We start from the raw sequence: 26,448 nt of genomic DNA, 5'->3' as shown, positions 1-26,448 counted from the left end.
GTTCAGCAGCTGCCCATGTTAAGATTCCTATAACACATAATGTAACCCCATTTCTAGCTTTTTGATGTGTGTACAGCACAAGCAGTCTGTCCTAACCAGGCTGAAGGTGAGTCCTGGGTGCAGTTTCCATGTCCTTTTCCATCTATTCACATTCTTTTATTAATAAAAAAGGATGGGCTAGACAGAGATTTCAAGACTGCGCCAAGAACCCCTATTCCCCACAACAGCTTGACAAGTGCTTATGCATAAAGGTGTGGAGGGGAAAACTGGACTGTATTATGCCCTCTGGGGACAACTTAGTACTGTGAACACTTAAAATAAATGGAGCCATGTTTGTTTAAATATTAGTTCAAGTGAAAATATATATATACATTCCCACTATCCAGACTGAGTGCTTTAAAACAAAACACAAAACTATGTATTCAGTAGTGTTGTCAGGTCTTACTAGAGAACCAGAGTTAATTTCTAGTCTTTATAGGGGTATTTGCTGTTCAGCTCAACTACCTTGAGAATACTGGAGCTTGACAATTATATTCTAATCCTGATCCTAATTTCACAGCAGCCTTCATGTTCTGTTTATTACTCCCAGGTAAGTGGGTATAGGATTGCAGTTTTACTGAGATACATTTTAAAAAGCCAGTAACATGGGAGGCTCTTTAGGATGGCAGAAAGTTCCCATAAAGAAACTGATTATTTGAGCTGGATATTTGATGTTTATATTACAGGTACACTTACCCAGAATGAGATGATATTTAAACGCCTCCATCTCGGCACTGTGTCATATGGAACAGATACGATGGATGAAATTCAGAATCATATTATCAATTCCTATTCCCAGGTATTTTGTGCTTGTCACTTTCCTTACTACAACTGTAAAACAATCTCAGAGCCAAATATAGGTTTTAGAAAAATGTGTACTATGAAAAAATGCTCTTGATGTTCATTGTGTTAATTTTACCAAGTTGGTCAGAGCTGCAAGATCTTCCTTCATGCTTGCATTGCAAAAGAAGGGTCCTGAAACACAGCAGTAATAAGAACTGCAAAGTTCACTTCCCTCACCACAACGTACCTCCTGTCATCTCAAACCAATCTACTTTAGTATAAGACCATCAGACTGCAGTAGCGGCGGGTGGGGTGGCAGCACTTACTGATCTCCTGCCACCAGTGTCACTGCAGATACTGGGAGTGGGGAGGCGGTGGGGAGGTTGGTGCAGTGCCAAGATATGGTATCTTATTTTGCTGGAAAGTCAGATTTTTCAAAAAGTTTTTTATTAAAAAATGTCCCATTCTTTCATCCCAGTTTATATTTTTATAAACATCTCCAGGACTTCTGTTAAAGAATTTTTCAAGCTCTCAACTAATAGTCTTCACCCAGAGTGATTATTTCATATACTTTCAGCACAGAATGCTCCAGTACTTTTAACCCCGTTATACAGATGTAGGAAAACAACTGAGATGGGGGTTTGCTTGAGGCACCAAGTGAGTTCATGCCTAAGGAAAGATTTAAACTGGGAACTTCTCTGGTTCATAGTTCTCTGTGCTATACAAACTAAGCAAGCTCCAACCATTTTAATGAAACCTACCATAGACTACTGATAAGTGGTACCATCTCCCTCCTGTGACATCTTTTTCATTTCACAAGGTTTTAACTTTCAGATAATTTAAAACATCAATGTTACTTTTTTATTTGGTTTCTGTATGTGGTTGTCTTCCCCCCTTTAAGTGCAGTGGGACTTGCATGTTCTACAGAACAGATCCATATGAGATGGCCAAAGTATGTTTGTTAATTTTGGATACATGTTTGTGGTATTATATTCCCTTTGTAAGAAAAACAAAAATGCTTCCAACCTCATGTAGGTCAAAAAATATCTAACATGCATCCATACAAGTTTAATTGAAACTGAGATTTAGCTGATAGTTGTTAGTGCATGCATACATTATGCTGCTGTTACAACCACCACCAGACAGAAAGATCTGTTTTATTTACCTGATATATCCTCACTCTTTTCAAATCCTAAACTAACTTCGAAATGAAGGGTAGAGAACAAACTGGACGATTTTAGCATATTTAAAATCAAAAGCTTTGCAGTTAAAAAAACAACACATGATAGTTTCTTTTGCTTGAGAAAGAATTATTTTATTAGTAAAATTTCTCTCCCGCCCCCCAGTTATAAATATCCTAATAAACAAATTTAATTCTGCCATATTTTATTAGTATGAAAAATGGAGAAATAGCCATCATTTGGGAAATAATGGTTTAATTGTTGTTGCTTCCAAAAGTATGTATGGCATATTCTTTTATTTAAGCAATGATTATTAAAGCAACCAGTTATACAGTAGTTCTTGCGTGGCATTGATTTTTCCCCTTGTTTGTGTTCAGTTTTATTATTAAGATGACAATAGTCAAGTAGGTCCACTCTAATGCAACACACAAATCTATTATAACCTGATTATATTTCCCCACTGGAAGCATTTTGTGATAGAGGGCATAATCTTTAATGGAATTTGTGTGAAATTAAATTATACAAGCATCAATAAACATAACATAATTCAGAAGGAGTAAATCAGCTTAATTTATTTGTGGCTATAATGGCATCAGTGTTAGCAGAATGTAAATGCAAAGGTTTAAAGCAGTAGCTGAAAAGCAGTGCCAGATGATCAGAAAGTTAAACCCTTTATTAGACTACACTGTAATTTGATGGGCAGAATATTCACGGTTCAGTGGATCAGTACATGGAGTCAAAAAGAAATGCTTGCTTGCCAAACGGGGTTTCAGTGGTGTTACCCTATAGAGAACAAAAAGTTGGTTTGAAAATACAAGTGAGGTGAGAGGAATTGTTTAGTAATACTAGCCTAAAATATCTCTTTCCAAGAAGTATTAACATTAGCATACATTATCTTGCCTTTTTACAGACACATTTGTGACTACTACAAGAGAAAATTCCTCCTGTACTTCAGCACATTACTGTGGCATTGAAAAATAATAAAATCTAGCAGTCAGTAAAATCTGTGTTCTCCATGTATATAGCAGTGACCATCTGTGTTCTCAAGATGCAATCCATCTTGGAACTCTTCCTGTGTTTACTTTCCCGATGCATACGCTTAAAGTACATATTGAAAACAGCCTGAAGCCACAAGGTTTTATAACGTGTGGATAGCCAACTCCTGAAATACAGTGTGTCCTGGCCACCTTTGACAGCTTGGAAGGTGCAAATAAACATCTTCTGGCTTTCCCAGTACCCCTCTTGGCAACACATCAGGAAAAGTAACATGAAAAATTACCCTAAAGCAGTACATCCCTGCTTAATGGAAGAGTCATGTGTCATTTTCTATTCTCCATCCCCCAGCTTTATAAGAAAGCATGTAACTTGAAGCTCTGTTCAATTTACAATATCCCTCAACATTTTGAGGAGCAATATTTTGCAAGTCACTTTGAAGAATTTGTCTGAAATACATTCATTTCCTACTGGAATTATAAGGCCTAGGGAAGCTTAATAAAGAGGACACCATAACAAACAGGTTTTAAAATTCAGGAAGGTACCAAGTGAAGACAATATGCAGACACATAACCCAGAGTTAGGGAACCTCTGACTCATATACTTTATTAGGCCCTTCACAAGTCTCCAATAGGCCCATGAGATCAATTCCCACTAACCATGCCTGTTCTACACCTGATGTCATATGCAACATCAGGTGTGGGGCAGGTAGGGACATGGTGCCAAAGGAACAATCCAGAGTTTAGAGTGAGCTCCAATTATTTGTTTGCAAGTGGGACTCACTGAAAGCTCTGATCGGTGCTGACAGAGAGCAACACTGGGATTGGTAGCACTAGGGAGCCTACTACCAGGAAGTCCCTAGTGTAGCCAAAGACGCACAGGGTTTGCAAGGGCCAACAGATCAGATGGCTGACACTTTCAAAGTGCTGGGCTTTGCCTGCTATGGTTTGATTTCAAACGGGCAAAGGAAAATGGGCCACTTGATAACATGGTCACATTAGGCTATGGACAGCCCCATCCACTTGTCAAAAGTGGCTTATAAGTGGGTAGGAGAGATAAGGATCCAGCCTATCAGCTGAATCCAGTTCTCCATCCCTGCCATAACCTGTCACGTATTCTTGGCAAGAAACCACAGGTTCAACTCATACCTGTAATGCAGGGATGGGGAAGCCTTTCATTCCCTCAGGCTTCATTCTTTTGTGGTCAACTTCCAGGGGCTGTTTTCCAGTGGCCGGTGTGTTCACAGGTGAACGTGGGCAGAGCAATGGATGTGAGTTTTGCCTTTGTAGAGTAGACTACTTATGACAGAAGCCATAAGTTTACACACACACACACACACACACACACACACACACACAGATAAATATAGATATATGGCCAGCTATCCTCATTCCACAAAGAGGCCTGGAAGGCCAAGCCTGAAGTTTCTCACCCCTGTTGCAATATATATATATATATATATATATATATATATATATATATATATGAGCTATATTTTTATTTGATCTGGTTATTCTGTGTATATTTTAAAGGTGCACTCCCAGGCAAGTGGAAATGGTACAAGCTCAACACCTTCCAGAAAGATGCAGTCTTCTGCACCAAAAGTTCGCAAAACTGTCAGCAGTCGAATACATGAAGCAGTAAAAGCTATTGCGTTGTGTCACAATGTTACACCTGTATATGAATCCCGAACAGGAGTGACTGGAGAAACAGAATATGCTGAGGTAGATCAGGACTTCAGTGATGAAAACAGAACTTACCAAGCTTCTAGCCCTGATGAGGTAAGGCTTCCATCATAATTTTTATATTTTCAACTAAGTTGTGATATTTATATTTGTCACTTTCTACAGAAAATGTACAGGGTGCGCTCCCGTTGTTCAACCCCAGCTCCTGCCCACCTAGCAGTTCAAAACCATGTCAAGTGCAAGTAGATAAATAGGTACCGGCGGGAAGGTGAACAGTGTTTCCATGCGCTGCTCTGGTTTCACCGGAAGCGGCTTAGTCATGCTGGCCACATGACCCAGAAGCTGTCTGCGGACAAACGCTGGCTCCCTTGGCCTATAAAGCAAGATGAGCGCGGAACCGCAGAGTCGTCCGCGACTGGACCTAACACTCAGGGGTACCTTTGCCTTTACCTTTACAGGAAATGTAGTAAATAACAACTGGGTTCTCCTTGCTATACTGTATTTGCAATGCTTAGAATAGAGCATGACAACATTTACAACTGCAGAAGCATTGATATCATTCCAACAATTAATGGCACACAAAGTGCAGATACGTAGTTTGATATGTTTAGAATACAAGAGCCTCTGAAATACTGTGATTTTAAAGGAAAATTCATCTGCCAAATCAATGTTAGAAGGTATGGCAGTCTTTACAATATATCTTCATTTGGTTAAATCCATCTGAGGAAGGTCATGTTTGGATCCAGTCCATGGTTGGAAACAAACTCATTTATTTAGTGAGGGTGAGGGGCTAGCCTCTTTATGCAAGGACCCTGGTGAGAGGCCATTTAGGGCATAGGGACCTGCTTGTGTGCCCTGATGTAACAAGAAGGGAATAGTGACAACAACGCTGAAGACTGAATGAAAGGTAGTCACTGGATTGAGTGAGACAGTGCCAGGTTAGTCATTCACCATTATATTTTGGCTGGTTCACCTAGGTCAGGCACTATCCAGCATTTATTTGCTGTTTTGTATTGTTTTGCTAGCCGTCATAATTATTGTATTTTTATTGTACATTTCTTCGTATTACTGTTCTGTTTACCACTTTGGGGACCAAAAATCAGCATACACATAAACCACAATATAATTGACATATAATGATTTTTCTGAATAAGCATGGGTCTATGTAACTACAGTTAAATGAGCTGGGAACTCTGGTTATAAAATTCAGTAATGATGTTTAAATAATTAGTTCTGAATTCACAAAGAAAAACCGTTTGATTTTCCTTTTATTAAAATGGCATGTTAGCTACATATATATTGAATTGTTTATCGTCTTCTGAATTTATTAAATTTGAATTTAGGGACAGGGGTAATGGGTAGAAAATGCTCTGTAGTGGGTACCTGAAAATGAGTGTGCTCTACTTTGGGTGCCTCCAGGTCTGAGGCCTTCTCATTGGCAGTACCAGCCCCATTGAACTTTCTGCCTAGGAGAGCATGGTAAATGCTGTCTGAGCCTTTTTTTTAGAATAGCATTTGCTGGCCTCATGAAGTCTGAGATGGTCTGGTAGCTAGTATTTTAGTGGATTACTCTTTTATCACTGAAGTGCTGCTGTTATTTTAATTGTCTCTTATTATATTATATTATATTATATTATATTATATTATATTATATTAATGTTTTCTTGGTTTTAAATTTGAAAGCCATTTTGTAGATACCTTTTGTAGGATACCTGGTATCGATGTCAAGCTTATTAGTTGGTGGCTACCATTTTAGCAAGAGACAGTTCACATGCCTTGATATGCATGATCACAACATATATCCATTATCAGCCATTTCCAATATCACATGAGCGGACTCCCCTTTCTTCTTCATTCTGCAGCCACCCCTGTGCCCCCATCTGCTCCAGAGGGTGCCCCAACCCTGTAAAACAGATTTTGTGGATATGAGAGAAAGGAGAAGAAGGGAGTCCTGTTGAGAAAGCTGAAGTCCATTTGCAAGAGGGCTGGTGCTGTTGGAGGCCACCCTTTAATTCTGGTGTAGTAGAAATTAGACAAAATGAGGGAAATAATCTTATGGTGGTATCTGGCTAGGTAAAATTCAGAATAGACCCATTGGAATTAATGGACTTAAGTTATACATGACCAGCTTTACATCAGTTCATTTTAGTGTATCTGTTCTGAATACAATCTAGTCAGGTACCATCCTCAGTGAATATCAGCTTTACTTTGTGATCATTACAATTACTTTATGTCTCTTGAAATTCTTGCAAAATTTGTTTTTTTGAAGATTTTTTTAAAAAGTGTTAGTCGTAAGCAAAAATAAAGTTGTGAAAATGTTCAGATAACCTAAAAATCTTTGTATCACAAAAAGAAAGCTAGAAGTGAAAAGACCAGAAGGTCTTTATCATAATTTTTTAAAGAGCTCTATTGATGCTATCCTTGCAAATCACTGGAGCCTAAGGAAAATAATGTAAATGGTTCATTATTTAGCTTATTGAACTTTCTTGCAGTTAGGTTGACAGATGATGCAATGTTTCCCAATCACACAACTACCATTTTAAAAGCATTTTTATTGAATATACTGCTGTGAATATTGCACCCTGGAGCTTTATTTAGGGAAATGGTTCAATTGATGTTTTCTTTTTAACCTCATTTGTTGACCTATCAAAACATATTTGGTTAATAAGCAACAGTATCATTTGACAGACTGGTTTTCTGCATTCAATGTTTTTAAACAATGCAGTGTTTTCTGATAATTTATAGCTGATCGCATTTCCATATGTGACAGCATATACTAGTATTCTTTGCAGCATGCGCCATATAGTCTTAAGACAGCAGAAAATGTTCGCAGCCGACAATCAAGAAAAGATATGTAAATAGTTCAAGCATATATCATTCTTTTGCTAAAACATTAAAACTTCACAGAATATATTGAAAGCATTCCACAATAAATGAATGAATAGTATGCACAATATTCATGGGCATTGAAATGTCTGATAACAATTTTTGAAGGAATTAAGACCAATAGGAAGCTTCATTATAATGCATGTAGCTACTGTAGTTTCAGATAAGTAACTTATTCTGTATTCATAGCATGAGCTCTACTTATGCCAAGCTCATTGTTTCTTATGATAAGTGATCAATATTTCATTTTCTCTGAAAGAATGGAAAGTTTCATTTGTCTACTCCTTGTGCCCTCTACAGCATACCAAGGAAAGGGAACATATTGAGAATTCCACTGATGAAACCTGACTGCTGATGCTCTGTTATCATACATGTATGCCCAGTTAAATCATAGAAAGCTGGTGATAAACTAATGAAATGAACAGTCATAAAAGGATATGAACTTAGTAAATAGAGCAATAAGTTCAAAGGTCACAAGCCCAAATAATTCAGAGACTTACTATGAACAGGAGCCTTTGAAGACCTTTGCCCCTCTTTGGTCAGTGAAGATGGATTAGTCACAATTTTAATGATGGCTAATTCTAATGAACTAGCTACTTATTTGCTACACTTTTTCTGCACATATACCAAAACATCCAACATTTGAAATATTAAACATTATTTTAATATTTTGTGAAGACATAGTGAGGGAAGAGCAATGAAAGTAAAGTAGAATAAAAAGTAATACAAAGTTTAATTAAAATGTTCACAAAAATGATAAGATATTCATATGCAAATTAGAGTGGAAAAGCTTCATTTTACATTGTGAGGTGATTGTGAAATATTTGTTCCAGAAGGAATTTTACAGCGGCCACATTTCATATGAAATATTACTTCTTAAAATTGCTGAATTGCACAATTGTTAAAATTGCTGTTGTTACATTTCTAAATTAGAGGTGGGGCAGACTCAAGGCTTGTGGCATCTACGTGTGTGTGTGTGTGTGTATAATTTCAGAAATAGCAGATCTGTGCACAAGCTCAGCATAAGAATTAGTTTCTAATACAGAACTGAACTCACTTTTCAAATCCACTCTCTGTTTCTCCTCCAAACTTTTTTTTTTAAATCAGCAACCTTATTTGGGGACAGGAAAGGCTATTTGTTTTATATATTTGAAAGATTTATATTCTGCCTTTATTGTACATAATCTCAGGGCTGGTCACCTTGAAATAACAACAATATAAAAGCATACTATATAAAATCCATCAGTAAAACCATCTCAAAACCTGTATTGCTTAATCTGCTTCCTACGAGAATGCTAGGTGCCTTAATAGCTCAGCCCCCATCTCCACCAAAAAGCTGGAAGAAGAGATGGGGTTTCAGTCAGTGTAGATAACTGAGCAGTGTTGGTACCAGTTGTGCCACAGGGAGCAGAGCATCCCACAGCTGGGGGGGGCACCACCAAACTAGAGCACCTTGGGCTTCACTCAGTTGTCGAATGACATGAAGGGCCTCAGTTGCCAACTCTCTTTTGAGTCAGGAAAAAAGGGCAAGACACCCTTAAGAGGTGGTCTTTTTCCTTTCTTATGCAAGTTGTCTTCCTGTTCCATTTCCATTTGGAGCAAGGCCGAATGATTTGCGGTAGCACAGGAGACACTGTATTCCAGGTTGTTATGGCTCTCATCCAAATTGCACTCATGGACCCTTCCATGAGCCTGACTTCATTTTATCAAAAGAAACTTCTTCCTATAAATGAAGCAGAAGATTAGGATCCAAGCCTAGTTTTCTTTGAGTACTGTTGATAGGCTAATATATTTGACTGAACTACCAGATACTGATATTTTGGGATTCTCTAATAAATATAAAAGCCTGGTGATTCTTCTCTATTGGCTCCTTGACCTTATCTGTTAGCACAGGTATAACTATCTAAAATGTAGCTGTGCTATAAACTGCCAACTCAACTTGCATGTGAAGCCATGCATAAACTAAATAATAAACAGATGTGAGTCACCAAATATAGAACACTCAAGTCCTCGTTGCAAAGGGACACAAATGAGATGATAGGGTATTAACGGAAAGATGCAATTTACAGGTCAGAATGTAATAGTAACCTTTCACTGTGAAAATTGAAAATTAACCTTTGGAGTATTGGATCATTTGCAGCTAATATAGTGAGCTTGTTAGACAAACTTAAAACAGCTTTTGTTGTGCATCTGAAAATGACATTTTAAAGTGTATTTATTTTGGACTCTTTATTATATTCTCATATAATAATCATTTCACCATATTTTAATTTACTGATGCTTACAATAATATACATGCAGCAGCAAATCGTTCAGACTGCCCCCCCACCACTATACTCAAATAAACTTTGCTCATTAATTACTAGGCACTGAGTTCTTTCTTTATTTCTTACTAGTAACATCTATTTCCTGATGCATGCCTAATGAAGGCAGGTCAGTTTAGCTAGCTCTTCTTTGGGTTCTTTATAGAACAGGACAGCTCAAATTTTCATACCAAGTGGGCCACAAGAGAACGTCAACATGGAATACTGTGCTTTGGGGGGGGAATCGAGCCTAAAATTTGATGCTCCCCAGCCCTCACATTGCCTTCCCAAAGCTGGGTAAGCAAGTCAGTGGGCTTTGAGGAGAAGGCCCACTGTCCTAGAGAAGGCCCACTGGGTCCTAGAGTCTTCCTACCTCTATCCTGAGGGTAACTAAGCTTCGGGAAGGAGGTGGGTGGACTGTAGGAACCTGGCAGAGCCCTTACACCTCCTTACCAAAACCCAGAGCCTCATTAACCCGGTTTTGGGAAGGCAGCGTCAGGGCAGCGGGTCAAATGTTGTCAAGCGCCACCAAAAAAGGCCTTGAGGGCTGCATGTGGCCTTTGGGTTGCGTGTTGAACCAGCCTGTTATAGAGCAACACTCAGTGTTTCAGATTCCTTCAATTTCCAGCATAAAAAGGTATACACACCACTGGTACCAAACTGTATGGGAAACAGTTATGAGCTTTTCATTGTTTGTAATGGATTTATGAATACCTGTAGAGTCATACCTTGCATCCCGAACGCCCTGGAACTCGGACGTTTTGACTTCTGAACACCGCAAAGCCGGAAGGGATTGTTCCATTTTGCAAACGTTCTTTTGGAATCTGAACGTCCAACGGGGCTTCCACGGCTTTTGGTTGGCTGCAGGAGCTTCCTGCAGCGAATGAGAATCCGTAATTTGGTTTTTGAACGTTTTGGAAGTAAAACAGACTTCTGGAACGGATTCTGTTCGACTTCCAAGCTACGACTGTATACTGCAATCCTTAAGGGATTTTGTTGGCCTGGTATTTCATACCTTGGCTTATATATGGTACAAAAAATATTTGGCTTTTTAAGTTTTTAGATTTCTACAATTAATCATAGACAATTGTTTGTGTGCAGTTTTATTTGCACTGGATACAACTGACAATCAAAACTTACTTCTCTTTATAGGTAGCTCTGGTACAATGGACAGAAAGTGTTGGTCTTACTTTGGTGAGCAGGGATTTAACTTCAATGCAGCTGAAAACCCCCAGTGGACAGATTCTGACATACTATATTCTCCAAATTTTCCCTTTTACATCTGAAAGCAAACGAATGGGAATCATAGTGAGAGTAAGTTTTGTCAGTCTTTTTCTTCATCTGTTTTGCAGGTCATATATTTATGAAAGCTTATTGTTTTGAAAATGTATGTAAGTTTTCAAATATAAAAGTTGGCTAACTATATGAATAATATTGATTTGTCCTCCTCAAATACTTTATGTCTTTGGTAATAACTTACCAAAGGCTATGGGTATTTGCCTGTGGTATGAGTAGACTATGCTGTTTTCTAATATATAGTATCTTCCCCTGCAGGATGAATCTACAGGTGAAATTACATTTTACATGAAAGGTGCAGATGTTGCAATGTCCTCCATTGTTCAGTATAATGACTGGCTAGAAGAGGAGGTAAGAAATGTTAAAAACAGTTGTTTCAATTTGAAGAGAAAAAGTAACTGTTTTACTTTGTCATAAGGAAATGTAGAACTGTGAAATTAAAGAACAGAAGCAAAATAGTAATGGCTTCCAGTCCAATAACATCTGTCTGCTTCAAAGATAGAAATAATGAACCAAAGAAATAATGGATTGGGAAATGCAATTAAGTGTATCACTAATAGGTTTTAAAGAGTTGCAGTGGTTTAGAAATTTTGTATAATGCAAAAAGAAGAAGAAAGTTAACTCTCAAATTAAACAACAGATGGATGTCTTTTTTAAGTATTCAGAATTCATTCCAGAACAAATAAACATATAAAATGAGGTTGAAAGAGCTTCTTTAGATGCACCCAACTTTTTTCTTTTATTTTCTTTTTAACTACCATACATTTTTACTGTAACATTATAAATAAATTTATTTTCACAAACTAAATACGTTGCACTGTGTTGCTGTACTAGACACCAGCAATTGTCTTAATTTGACCTTACATATAGACAATATGGTAATGTGATGATCACACAATGCATGTTCATAATGGTATTGGCAATATAAATCAATACCTGCTTGAGGCAGTTTGATTTAATCAGGGGCATGAATAAATTAAACTCCCTGAAGAGCTAATAAAGTGTCATAAAAATTACTTTTGGCGATAATGATGCACAATTAATTGTAAAATACTTGCTTAATTTATTTAGCATTATGAGGTCAAATCAATAATCATTTTGCACTAGACAGAGAGCATCAAGCATTTTAAAGAATCATTAATGATGCTGTTTTGTATTATTTTTAAATCTTGTGTTTTAATTTAACAAAATAAACTTACTGCCAATCATGTTTATGCTATGGTAATAGTAATTCTCCTGTGACACATAGATACATTAGCCTGTAAAACTAACTTAAAAATCATTTTTAATATGTGTAGCTTGGGTGGGCAGGAATGAAACTTGTTGAAATAAAGCAATGGCTTAAAAATCATGTAGAGGCCCACATAAATGTTTGGTTGAATATTCACAATCAGGCTTCCTCATTTTCAACTTTATTTGCTATTTTTATATAGAACTTCCAGGACACTTACTTGTTTTTACTATCAATTTATGTATTTAATATAGTACTATCCCACCTTTTATGGCAAGTCATCACATTTTTTCAATAAAAATGTTTAAAACAAACCTATTAAACATGTTAAATCTTTTAAAACATCAAAGTAAAACATCTATGAGGGGACAGCAGTAAAATCAATACAAGGCTTGGATAAATTTAAAGGAAGTATTTGGGTGCAGCTTTAAAGGACTAAGACAGGAGGGCAAAGAATTGCTGAGAGAGGGAATTCCACCTCTGAAAAGGCCCTCACCCTGTTACATGCCAACCTGATAGACCTTAGTGTTGGGCTCTAGAAAGGGGCCTCTTGGGGCCTTGCAGATTTACATGGGTGAAAGCAATCTTTCAGATAATCTGTTACCAAATTGTTTGGGGATTTAAAGACTAGTACTAGCACTTCAAATTGAAACCACCAATGAATGGGTACCAAATGCAGGTGATGAAAAATCAGTATATTATATGATCAAACCACCTAGGCCCAGCAGTCATTCTTATGACTGAATTTTGCAGTTGATGAAGCTTCTAGGCTGCCTTTAAAGGAAGCACTCACTATATAGAGTATCCTAGACCGAATGTAACCAGTGTATGTTTTGCTGAAGCCTGGTCAGTTTTCTCCAGATAGGATTACAGTTAGCTACCAGCTTCAGCTAGTTGAAAGGCATGCCTAACCACAGAGATAACAGCAGCTTGTAGATGCTTAGATGCCCAGATGCTTAGAAAGTTGAAGTAATTTCAATCTGTTTTAGTATTTTAACTTTTATATGTTTTAAAGATAACACTGAGTCTAGAACTTTGTTCAGGCATCTGTCTGAACATGTAAAAGGTTAAACTGGGGATGGGAGCAGGGTGTACAAGCGAGCTCTGCCCCCAGGCACTTCAACTGTAGAGTAATCCTGTTAAAAACTGGTTGCAAACCACATCGGTGGTCTTCTCAACCAATATACTTCTATATTATTTGGATTAAGTTTATTTGCTTGCCCTCCCAGAACTGCCTCCAGCCACTTCTTTCAGGTTTCCACTGCCTCTCTTGAATAGTAGATGTAAGTGAGCATTAGAAATGTGAGAGGCTGGAAGCTTGAAGCGCCACAAAGGCCAGTAGCTCTGGGGTGGAAAAGGCCATCCTCTAGAACCACCTTCTGAACCCACCCTTTCAGAAAGGACTGGAGCTGGTGTAACTCTCCCTTGAATAGTTGGGAGAAACTTGCAAAATGATGTTGCACCATTTCCAGCCTTAGAGTTTTTTTCACATTGATTGTTCATTTGTGATATCAAAGCCTATTAATTTGAGTTTGGTGAATGGGCCCCTATCACTTGCAAAGACATTTCTGATTCATAATTCATGACTATGCTTTATTGTTTATTATATGCAATTTTAGTGTGGTAACATGGCAAGAGAAGGACTACGCACTCTGGTTGTTGCCAAAAAATCATTAACCGAAGAACAGTATCAGGATTTTGAGGTAAAAAACCCTCATAATATACTGATGTTTTTGTATTACTCTGGGTTTAACAACACACTTAATCCAAAATACTTCAGTGTTTCAAAATAATTTAGAATGGCTAATATAGACTAATGATGAGTGAGATCTACTCTAGCTTGTTTCATCATAGGCTCAGTCTTTGTGGGCTTTTAGGAGAAAACTCTGAGAAAGCTTGGACTTTTCTCAAGAAAGCTTGAAAAGACACTGAGCCCCATGAAGCTACCTCCCAGCCATCCATCGTCACAGCTCTTGCCCTCTTCTCAAACTTATCTCTGAGTAGAAGAGAAAATCTGGCAGCAAGGAAGGCTGTCAGCAGTCAAAGCCTCATCTTTAAGTTTTCAGGCTTGTTGTCTCCTAAGCATTGAGCTATGAGATGTTGTTCCTCTAAGACAGTGGTTTTCAGCCAGTGTGCTGTGGCACCCTAGGGTGCCTTGAATGATGGTCTGGGGTGCTGCGAGAACACTGGCCTCTGTCCCTCTTTCCTTCCCTGCCTCCTCTAATGCCTTCTCACGTCTCTGCCTCCCAAAGGCTTGCACAACTGTTGCAGCGTCCCAGGCTACAAGCTTCCTAGGCGAATGGTGCCTCTGGGGCTGGTCAGGGGGTGCTTCCCAGGCCCATGTGGGGCATTGTGAGGAGGCACCTCTCTTTGGCGCAAGGGGGGCAGCTCAGAGACCAGGAGTGGCAGCTGCGGCTCCCCAGAGAACTCCCAAGGGAGGGTGTTTGAAAAAGGGTGAGTGACTGCCAGCTCTGCAGGCAAGGGGGTGACATAACTGGGCTCCTGAGCTCCACAGGGTTGCCACAAAAAGAATGTAGTTCCTCAAGGGAGCCGTGGACTCAAAAAGGTTGAAAATCTCTGATTTAAGATATTAATTGAGCATAAGAATATCAGTGGTTGCTAAACGTGATGCCTATGTTCTGCCTCCACTGTCTTGAAGCAGTATGCTTCTGTATATCAGTTGTTGTGAATCACAAGTGGGAGGAATGCTGTTGTGTTGAGGTTGGCTCATGTGAGAACAGAGTGCTGGACTAACCCAGCAGGAGTACTCTTACATCCTTACGGTAGTGTCCCAGTTGGCAACAAGTAAAAACCTTTTATGTATATAAAGTTGGATTTTTGTCTTGTAAATAGAATCGATACAACCAAGCAAAATTAAGTATACATGACAGAACCCTCAAGGTGGCCGCCGTTGTGGAGAGTTTAGAAAGAGAAATGGAATTACTGTGTCTCACTGGAGTTGAAGATCAGCTACAGGCTGATGTCAGGCCAACTCTGGAGATGCTTCGAAACGCTGGAATAAAGGTACTAGCTTTTGTTTTGTCAGATAGTTAACTTGTTTCTTTAAATTTGTTGTCTTTGCATGGTAGATTTATTTCCACGAATAGCAAATGATTCAGTCTGCTACTATGTGAGAAGAAGCGTTTGGATACTGGATAAGCTCCTGCAGATTAGGCCACAGAACTAAAGAGAGAGAAAGGAGAAGCCCACCTCAGTTCTCTTATACCCATGTTGTCACTTCTCATGGAAGACTTATTTAACTATTACAGCAATAGATAACTATTCAACGAAGAATGTACACAAAAGTACACATAAATATATTCTGTACCCGCAACTGTCATAAAATGTTCCTCTGTGAAATATTCCATGAATGCAGCCACAGACACATCTGTTTGTATGACAATACTGACTTACTTCACATGACCTTCGTCCTATCAACCTAAACTACCCCCTTCTTCCTACACAGAGCCTCAACCAGTAGCAGATGGGGCGAGGGCAGGAGTAGTGCTGGTCACCCAATCTCTTGGCTGGTGAATCACTGCTGCTTCCTGGGAAGGTGAGTGGGAGATAGAAGATGGCGGGGAGTTCAGCACTGTGTGAACATGCTGGCAGGAGTGTTGTATTAACTCTGCCAGTGCATTTGCACAGCCCCAACCTCCCCACAAACTTGTACCTCCCACTCTTAGTATAAAGCAGCAACTCTGCTGCTAAGAGGTCAGGTGAGCACTTCTGCCCCATCGCACCATCCACTACTGGCCTCAACAGCTGGACCCTGCACCATATCCTTAGCAGAGGGGACCTATACAGTGGTACCTCACAAGACGAAATTAATTCGTTCTGCGAGTTTTTTCGTCTTGCGAATTTTTCGTCTTGCGAAGCACGGATTCCCTGGATATTAACGGTTTTAAGAAAAAGGAAACAAACTTGCAAGACGTTTTCGTCTTGCGAAGCAAGCCCATAGGGAAATTCGTCTTGCGAAGCAACTCAAAAAACGAAAAACTCTTTCGTCTTGCGAGTTTTTCGTCTTACGAGGCATTCGTCTTGCGAGGTACCACTGTACATTTTTGTTTAATGATATATAATAAGAATTTGCTTTGATAGACAGCAATTGAACACAATTCTCATGACAGAGATACAGTTGCATTTTTTGGGAACGCAATAGACAAGTAATAGTCAACTAAACTGACTCTCAATTAATTCATAGATATGGATGTTAACAGGAGATAAATTGGAGACAGCTACTTGTATTGCAAAAAGCTCTCACCTAGTATCCAGAGCACAAGATATTCATATTTTCAGACCTGTAAGTATTGCTAACAGTACTTTGTTTCTTGTCACCCATAGCAATCTCTGCTACTGTTGTGGTGTTTGCTAAATACATGATATGTGTTCATTCATTTTGTTGTGTCATTCATTTTATGAGACAGACAGATAGTATGGTAAAAGAATGAATTCCAGTGGAAATGCTATACACCCTTAGCTGCCCCGGTTTTATTTGGTTTCATGACATCTGTTGAATTATGCACATATACTCATGTTCTCATGCACCTACATGCCCACATCCAGTGCTCCTGCACAGGCCATGTCAATGGGAACCATACAGAAAAAAATCTTCTGTTTCAATTTGACCCCATGTCAGGATAGCTAAAGTGCAGTAAAGCTAGTTTAGTGTCTTTCCAACTACACTGAGAACATATTGACATCTTCTTCTGATAGTCAAGGCCAGAGATGGAGGAACTCCAGTCTGTGAGCTGATCTTGGTCTGCTGGCTTGTCCAGTTTGGCTCACACGGTCATTTCCCCCAGATTATGCCCATATTCCTGGAGTACCCCTTGCAAGTTTCCCCACCCTCACTTTAGTGCATGAGGAGAGGACTTCCTCTTTTGGAATTATAATTGCATGAAAATGTCCACTTTGGAAATGATCAGTATTTGCTATCCCTTCTGCTCCACATTCCTTATATCTTATCCCTTTGGAAATCCTGGGGTAGAATACAGTTTCTCATTCCAATAGTTTTTATCTTCTTTGAGGTATTGCCCTGGTCCGATATAGCACTAAACCATGATTTAGCATTATGACAATGTGCCACAACTTGTGCAATCTCTGCTCCTCTCCCCACTCCCCAGCTTTCCATCATTCCAAAGGGGAGTTTTAGAAAATTTCACCTACTCAGCTTCCCTTCAGCATTGCAGATATTGCTGTATCTTGATTATTTACAGTGGGAAGCAAGAGATTTATAGAGATTTAAGGGTGGAAAAAACCAGAGTAATTCCACCATAGTATAAAGCAGATGATAGATAAATAGATAGATAGATATTACTGTCACACATTAAACTGTTGAATGCTTCCTTTTTAATTAAGGTTACAAGTCGCGGAGAAGCTCATTTGGAGCTAAATGCATTCAGAAGGAAACACGACTGTGCATTGGTAATATCTGGGGACTCTCTGGAGGTAAGGCCCTGGCTTTTGTCAGTGACTGTACTGTTAAGGTAATTTAAAAATTGATTAATTCTAAGTACTTTTACCACCAGACTGCCAAAAGAGGACCCGAATAGCACCTTTGGTCTGCAGTTTGTTTTACATCAAAAACACTTAATACTGTAAGATTAAACCAAGTTGAGGAACAGTTACCCAGAATATCTGTAATCTGATACCAGCCTTGGACTCATTGAAATAAATGGATCTACTTTGAGTATAACTTTGTTATCACCCTCCTTCTGCAAAAATACTTGTTTCTCATTTCACAATATCAAAGATGATAATAACTTTCTGTGAGTTAAATTCTCCAGTTTAAATTCCAAGGGGGAAAAAGAGCCTTTCCAAGAATTGCAGTTCCCTACCCTGGCCATTCAGCAATATAAGTGTGTGCTTGGAAGCTACCAGTTACAATTGACAGAGACACTGGCACAAGAATCACTAAGGAGATTTTTACTGGAAAGGTTTAAGAATCGGCATTCTCATTTTTGTGTGTGTGTGGGGGGTAGTTTTTAAACTTATTTTTTCAGTTTCTAAAAACACTTAAACAATCTCCATATATCCCACCCCCTATAAACATTCATTTCATACACAATGTAGCTTATATAGTCAAACATGAAGCAGATATGTAACAATAATTACACTCTGTTAAGTGTCTTGTACTCTATACGGGTTGTCCATGAGTGAGTTGTGGGTATTCTTGATTGCATCTTTTCAGGAACAAATTATTTCCACCCTCAGCTAGTCCCCTAGCAAATCTGTGTGCTCCTCCTTTTGAGTTCTGCAGAAGAGTCAATACGTGGGCAAGTCTCTTGTTCCTGCAATAGTGTCTGTTCCTCTTGGGAAGGATGAACTTGCCCCACGATGAGTTGTGAGGAGGTCAGGAATATCTGTCATGGACATGATCATCGGAAGCTGCCTTGTGCAAACAGTTGGTCTTTTTGCTCAGTCTTGTTGACAGTGACTGGTAGCAGCACTTCAAGTTTTCATGCAGAAGCCCTTTCCACCTCTATCTAGAGATAACATGAATTGAACCTTTGCATTCAAAGCATGTACTGTATTAACATGCTCTAATAGATCCTATTTTGTGTTGTATCAAAATAAAGGTTACAAGATGAATAGTATGTTCTTACACCTTCATTCACACACAACAGTGATTTCCATTGATGAAGAAACAAGCTGCCTTTTAGACTTTACAATAACAGACATTTATCTACCATTTCTTTCTTGCTTGCCCATAGCCCATGGTACGTGTACTTCTGGTGCATGGGAATAGCACTGAAAAGTGATCCAACTTTCAACTAACTCTCATGTTGTTTAAGCTAAAAATACTGCTGGAGTTCTGTTAAGTGGTAAACCCCAATATGTTGCTTTTTGTAGGTCTGCTTGAAATACTATGAGCATGAATTTGTGGAATTAGCTTGTCAGTGTCCAGCTGTAGTATGCTGCCGATGTTCACCCACCCAAAAGGCCCACATAGTAAAATTGTTGCAACACCACACAGGGAAACGTACTTGTGCAATAGGTAAGCATCCACTCTGGTTTTATTCCTGTTGACAAACTAATGATATGTCTGTCCTCTCAAGTACAAGGACTAAGGAACTGTACTGGATAATTTAATAGGCAAATGTTATATTTTCATTTATTTGTTTTCGTAAAAACCAAGGGAAAGGAGAATGTTAGCCGCTTTGAGACTCCTTCGGGTAGTGATAAAGCGGGATATCAAATCCAAACTCTCTAAATTAATTCCAAGTGAAATTAAATTCAACAAGCAAATTTTAAAGATTGTGGAACTGGTCTAAAATGTGACAGGTGATTGTACTTTTTTTCAGGTGATGGAGGAAATGATGTCAATATGATCCAGGCAGCAGACTGTGGAATTGGGATTGAAGGAAAGGTATATTTATTACAGAGTGTATTAAATGTATACTTTATAACGTGTTGGAATCCACTGGTTAAAACTATAAATACATTTGGTATATGCATATCTTACTCATAGTAGTAAAAATTCATGCTGTGTATAAATCCCCATCACTTGAATTTTCAGATTTGGAGGTGCTCATTATTAAACCTGTTAATAGATGGTACTTTTTCCAAGGTGATGTTTACAGTGTTGATCATTATTTTTTTTAATGTGTGATTCTTATTTTCAATTTAGGAGGGGAAACAAGCTTCTTTGGCTGCTGATTTTTCAATTACACAATTTAAACACATTGGCCGGCTGCTGATGGTACATGGTCGAAATAGTTACAAAAGATCAGCAGCACTTGGTCAATTTGTCATGCACAGAGGCCTTATTATTTCAACTATGCAGGTATTTAATTCTTTTTGCTTTCATTGTGAACTGTTTACCAACATTGTTCTAGCCATTTAAATAATTTCCCCAGATTATCTGTAGGAATCCCAATATAATATACTGTGTTCTTCCTCTAGGCTGTGTTTTCGTCAGTCTTCTATTTTGCATCTGTTCCTTTATACCAAGGTTTCCTCATGGTAGGGTAAGTAAGAGATTAAGTTCTACAAAAACTTTATTTCAGAGGTGTTTTGGTTTTTTGTTTACAGCGATCATCATTATGATAATGGCTATTAGTTATAATGAACAGTAACATTCATTATGTTACCACTTTTATGGCATGTAATATGTTACCATTATAGGTAGCCACTATAATCTTTTTCTTGTGGCCTCAAAAACAGTACTAATTCTAGACTGAAACCAATGAATTGAAGCATGTGCCACTAATGGCTACTTCACACAAGTCAAATTTAGTACACAAAAGTGAGTTCTGTGTAGAAAAGTACACAAATCCCTTGTTTAGTTTATCTCATGCTCGCTAATCCACATGCAGCAGGCCTCAATTTTCAGTGAGTTCCTGTGACCCTCCCTCTTAAGTATAAATGAGATAAAAGAGATACATAATCAGATTGTGTTATTTTGATTGGTGAAGATAAAAATGTCCAAAACCAGACTAACATACGCCATAGCTTGCATGGGCACCAAGATATTATTATGGAAGTGAAAGCAAGTTTATGTAAAGGATACATTTTTAAATATTTTTCAAATGATTTCTCCCTGAGGTATGCAACCATATACACGATGTTCCCAGTTTTCTCTTTAGTGCTGGATCAGGATGTGAAACCGGAAATGGCACTCCTTTATCCAGAACTTTATAAAGACCTTACTAAGGTAAGAGTTTTCAAAACGGGTCCATGTGGGCGACATTCTTTCTTTCCTTTTTTTCTTTTCCCCCTTGGCCCTATGTTCACTTATTTCATAAAATTTGTACACCATTTGATTGTTAAAAAAAAATAAAAAATAAAGCAGTTTACAAAAAGAGTTGTACTTCCAGAGCAAAATATTATAGTGATAAGTTGACATTATTTACATCTTGCCTTGAACACTGGGCAGTTTCTTCATATAAGAGCAGCATCAGCACCCTCGAGCAGCTGCTGGGACCCAAGTAGTAGGTGTTTTGGTCCACCCACTCTATTGACTGCAGCTGGTTCTGGGAATCATCATTCAGGGGCATTGTGGGTAATTTAGATGGTTGGTGGATTCCCAGACCCTGCCACGTGGGAGAATTCTCCACCTGTGTGCAGTGCGAAGTCATGGCCCATGGGTACCATTTGGCATATTATAGTTGCATGTGTTGATTTTAATGGAGAAAGTGAAATTGTGTGTTATTTCAGTAAGGAAAAACAAATGTCCCTTTCAAAACAGCTGAGGTTGTTTTTCCCAAAAGTGATTATAATTATTGCAGAATTGAAGCACAGCACTATGTATTCAATAGGGAAATTGAATCTTTTTTGCAAAAGTTCAAATAAATCTTTTAAGTTTAGGTACCAAATGTAATTGCTGAAATGTAGCCCATATATTCTGTTTTTAAAATCAGGTCGTTGTAGTCCCAAAATATATAATTAAAAATACATAGTTTTTTGCTAATTGAATATATTTTGCCTTGTCCAAGTTGCTTACAAACTTCTTTTCATTGTTTCTTTTAGGGAAGATCTTTGTCATTTAAGACTTTTCTCATCTGGGTTTTAATCAGTATTTACCAAGGTAAGAGATCTGTCTTGGTTTTTTTCTTGAGTAAATTTTTTTTTTTTTTTGGTCTTCTAACAGTTCCATTTCAGCTTTCACAATTAAATTTCCAAAACTTAACGTTTCATCCACAGGGCTTTTAAAAATTGCTTTATGTTTATCTTGAAATATGATATTCAAGTAGTGTCAGAACTATTAATTGCAGTTCAACATAGATCTTTTTCCCCCAAGCCTGTTTGAGCCCCTTTCCCATATTCTCCATGCAGTCTCTGAACGCCTAGAATGAGGAGTGGAAGTGTGGTAACTAACCGTGCATGAAGAAGATGAGCTCTACAGTGAATCAATTATTAAAGTTCTTGTATATCTTTCTCAGGTGGCATTCTGATGTATGGAGCTCTTTTGCTTTTCGAATCTGAATTTGTCCATGTTGTTGCCATTTCTTTCACTGCACTAATCCTGACCGAGCTTTTGATGGTTGCACTTACCATACGAACATGGCATTGGTTAATGGTGGTGGCTGAAATCTTCAGCCTTTGCTGTTATGTGGCCTCGCTTGCATTTCTAAATGAATATTTTGGTGAGTAGCTATCACTTACATAATGGGTAGTATCTATTGTTCTGTTTTAAGATGTGCTATGTTTACACAGCTGTGAGCAGTATGACAGTAGTTTTTGTCTGAATTTAATTCAGCTGTATTAATTTGATCCAGATATGTGGACTGTCGCCATAGGTAATAACAGGCAACCTACATTATATATAAAAATCTGAGCTTTATCACAAGGGTTGTGTTAGGATTCCTCTTTGCAGCATTCAAATTAAAAACGCTGTTGGAGGTATGGAGTTATTGACCTCTGTCTTCTGTTTATCTAACATAGCTCTTAAAAATAACATTCACTTTTAGAATATACTCCAGAATGTATTTTTAAATCTGAAATGGTACGGTCTGTAGGAGAGCAGCCTTCAGATACTACTAACCACTTTCAAACCTTTCAGCTCTCTCTTAACACATTCCTTTTTTATATATTGCATCTTCTCTTATTTCCTTGTTTTTCTATAAATCTGTCCTTTCTTCTTCCACCTTATCGGAGCAGGTATAGGCAGAGTGTCTTTTGGAGCTTTCTTAGGTAGGTATAATTGCTATTTTCTTAAAGGTAAAGTGCCCCACAGAGCACTAGGACAAATTTGCCAAAACAGTAACAGGCATCCCTTTTTTTGCTAGCATTGAAAAAACAGTTTTCTTTTCATATTCCACTGCATGGTAATTACTTGCAATCTTAATGGATTTGTATTGAAAAAGACTGATCAGGTTCTTAATTGTTTAATTGAATATGTATTTAAATTTACATGTGCAAATATCAGTGAAAGTGTGTCAACAATCCTGAAATCCATAAAATTCAACTTTTAAAGTTCAAAATTTGCTTTTAATTTTGTTTAAATCATGCTGGATTTTTAAAAGGTGACATATTTGAACACCTTGCCTTTGTTCTTTGACATTTGTGCAAGAGCCTGGCATTTTCAAATCTGTCATAGTGGTGTTATTCAGTCCATTTTCAGGAGAGACTGATTTAATAAAGCAATTTTAAAAGAAACATATGACAGTGTACAGCTGTGGCCTAATATTAATCAGCTCCCACCACCTCATGGTCTTATAAAATAGCCTGTGACAAGAGTTCAGTGATATTTATTGATCTTGCACATTGGACATTCCCCCAATTTCCTGCTTTTATAACTTATTTTCCCTTTTTTATGTCTATAGATCTTGCCTTTATCACAACTGTGACCTTCCTGTGGAAAGTGTCAGCCATCACTGTAGTAAGCTGTCTTCCACTTTATATTCTGAAGTACTTAAAACGTAAATTTTCTCCTCCAAGTTATTCCAAACTTACCTCGTAAAAGTGACTGCACACCTGTGTTTTTTCCACCAATGTGACTATACCTAGAAATTGCTTCAAGCATTCACACTCTACTTCAGTCTGTAATAGAGAGAAGAAAAATAATAACCAGAAAAATGGAGCAAACAGCACAAAAAAGATGGGGAACCTCTTCGAGGTGTTACAGTCAGCTTATTAGCAGAACTGTTCAGAACAAACATATTTCCTTTTGTACACAGCTTTTTTAAACTTCTGAGTTAACAGTGCTACTGAATTATTTAACTGCTACTGTAAAGGATTTATTCCTACTGCACTATTTTTCTGCACATGAAACTGAAAACATTTTTTCCTGTAAGCTCATAATTTACTGATAGACACATTCTTTCATTGGAATATTCATTCATTCCCACGTAAAAAAAAAGTGTAACAAGCCTAGAAACTGTAAATGCGATTGTCTGTATTTGCTGCTCTATGTAACCGATATATGCACTATATGAATTATGTACAGCTGTCTGCGTAGCACAGTATTTGTTTGGGATCTGTGGTCCTTTTTCCTCCCCTGTACTCTCCATTGCTAGCTGCATTAAGAAATCTGTGTCATAGATAGCAGCCTTTCAATTGCAGATGGAGGCCACATTGCACAAAACGTGATGGAAATAAATTCCTGTACATATTTACATTATACCTACCGATCTGTACAGATTGACCTAGACTTTACTGTTCAGTAAATGTTTTATAAACTCCTAGCTGCTTTGTATTTGTAAAGCTATACTCCAGAAGCGTAAGCGCATTACTGAACATTTCATATATAGAAATTAACCTTGGATGAAAGAAAATCCACCAACAATGGGTTCTGTGCAGCTTTCGTCGTTTTAGTGGGGATTTTGCTCAAGCCCCATGGAAAATGGTTATGTAGCACCCATGCTTAATGGATCATTCCCAAACAGTCTGTTCTGGGTGCAGGAGTTTCTGTGTCTATGCACAACTCCTCTTCCTGGAATGTTTCCCCCATTAATTTCAGTAGATGGAACTGATCCACATACATGGTTCCTCTTTGTACATGTGGATTGACTTTCTGTTTGAAATAATGAGGGTCTCTCCACAAACTTCATTTGAACATAGACTGTACATGGAACTCTTGAGTCAGGCAAGTACATGCACATTGTAATTGTTTTCTTAAGGTTACTCAGGTAAAAAGGATAAAATGGACAACATAATAATAGTAGAAAATCCATCATCTTCCAAAACTTAATCTTTGTATTTCCGAGTTAGTTACAACAAAGAAAAGAAAATAACACACTCTAATCTGATGTAATCTTGATGGATAGTTGTCTGAATCTTACGTACTGTATTATTATGCAGGATATTTTTTCTCCACAGTGCTGTTTCGTTTTTCAAGAAATAGATGTACCAGGTTATTTAGCTTAGTCAAGTACCAGCTGAAAGAATAAATATAATTTACCCATGCTTCTTTACTAAAAATAATAGTTTATTTGTATGTTTTAAGCAATTAATAATTGTATTTTGTATCACATTGTTCTGTTAGACTATCTCACAACTCCTTTTATAGTTACTTAGAACCATCATCTTATGCCCTTCTTATTTTATAATGATGCTAATCTTGGACACCTCCACAGACAGACTGTTGCCAAGCTAGTTGAGCTACTATCCAACTCCATTTGTTTTGAAGATGTTTTAATAGCAACTGATCCTTGCTTCTTTTTTAATAAAAAAAACATTTTTTTTCATTATAAAAGCAATAAAACCTCATTTCTACCAAATATTATTATTGCAAGTTTGTAAAATAAACATGTTTGGTAGTGTTTCTGTTATGCTTTGCTCATTAATTTTCTTTCTGTGAACTTATGGAACAATCAGTTAATCACAGTGCCCACTAGATGTCATCAGGTTGTTGCGGGGGGAGGGGGCGTTATGTGCTGGCACACTGCTCTGCTCATGATATGTGAAATCTGCTAAGCTTTTATATGTGCTGTGTTTTAATTATTGTAACTGAAAACAAAGCTAAAATACGTCCAGTTCTTTTGGAATACTTATAAATAAACAATTACAAATGACCATCAGCTTATGAACAGAGTAGTCAGCAATATTATATCCAATGTCCATTTTCCATTGTAATTATTTATCCATATGTTCCAAGCAGGCAAAAACCTCACCGTGTTTAAATTCAGTACATGAACAAAAGGTGCTTGGTCATCTTTTGATATAAAATAACTTTTATTGTGGGCTAAATTAATAAGAAAGAAAAACAGACCTGGTTTAACAAATGCAAGTAGTTTTACCTGAGCATATCTGTGTACAAGAACGCAAATATACATAAGTGTATTGTGTATCTCATGTATATAAATATGTACATATGTATATTAAAAATTAACTGACTATTACATGGTTAGTGTGAGAGCACTGTGTGAAAAGAACACAATTAACCAATATTTGTCACTTGCATCTTATTATACCTAATGCAAACAGGAAAGAAAAGCATTACCATTTCACTTTTGCGGTACTTCTGCTGTGAGATTTGTAGGTGGAAGTGCAGTGCAGAGTACCTGTTACATAACTTTTCCTTTTCCAGCACCTACTCTTATGTGAGGGCACAGAGAGTTAAAGTGTGGGGGCTCATTCTTCCTTTGTAACAGGAGAACATTCTG

General features: G+C 37.8%; 1 protein-coding gene across 13 annotated transcripts in view; it reads left to right on the top strand.

Moving 5' to 3' along the window:
* The window catches only part of ATP9B (ATPase phospholipid transporting 9B (putative)), a 115,063-nt gene extending 88,879 nt beyond the window's left edge, over positions 1-26,184 (top strand). For 7 of the 13 annotated variants that reach the window (XM_083623728.1, XM_083623729.1, XM_083623726.1 and 4 more), the window contains 17 exons: positions 726-838; positions 4,529-4,777; positions 11,023-11,184; positions 11,425-11,517; positions 14,017-14,100; positions 15,251-15,421; positions 16,602-16,700; positions 17,759-17,848; positions 19,253-19,397; positions 19,705-19,769; positions 20,031-20,186; positions 20,306-20,370; positions 20,948-21,056; positions 21,872-21,929; positions 22,285-22,488; positions 23,003-23,035; positions 23,668-26,184. In XM_083623728.1, the coding sequence (XP_083479854.1) occupies positions 726-838; positions 4,529-4,777; positions 11,023-11,184; positions 11,425-11,517; positions 14,017-14,100; positions 15,251-15,421; positions 16,602-16,700; positions 17,759-17,848; positions 19,253-19,397; positions 19,705-19,769; positions 20,031-20,186; positions 20,306-20,370; positions 20,948-21,056; positions 21,872-21,929; positions 22,285-22,488; positions 23,003-23,035; positions 23,668-23,804 (2,033 nt within the window). In that variant the 3' untranslated portion in view covers positions 23,805-26,184. The remainder of the gene's footprint in view (positions 1-725; positions 839-4,528; positions 4,778-11,022; positions 11,185-11,424; positions 11,518-14,016; positions 14,101-15,250; positions 15,422-16,601; positions 16,701-17,758; positions 17,849-19,252; positions 19,398-19,704; positions 19,770-20,030; positions 20,187-20,305; positions 20,371-20,947; positions 21,057-21,871; positions 21,930-22,284; positions 22,489-23,002; positions 23,036-23,667) is intronic. The other 6 variants (XM_083623719.1, XM_083623730.1, XM_083623723.1 and 3 more) reach the window with 1 other exon arrangement.
* The last annotated feature ends 264 nt before the right edge of the window (positions 26,185-26,448 follow it).

This window comes from Podarcis filfolensis (genome assembly GCF_964270895.1).
Source record: "Podarcis filfolensis genome assembly, chromosome: 7".
Taxonomy (NCBI): Eukaryota; Metazoa; Chordata; class Lepidosauria; order Squamata; family Lacertidae; genus Podarcis; species Podarcis filfolensis.
This window is presented reverse-complemented; position numbering and strand designations above follow the sequence as displayed.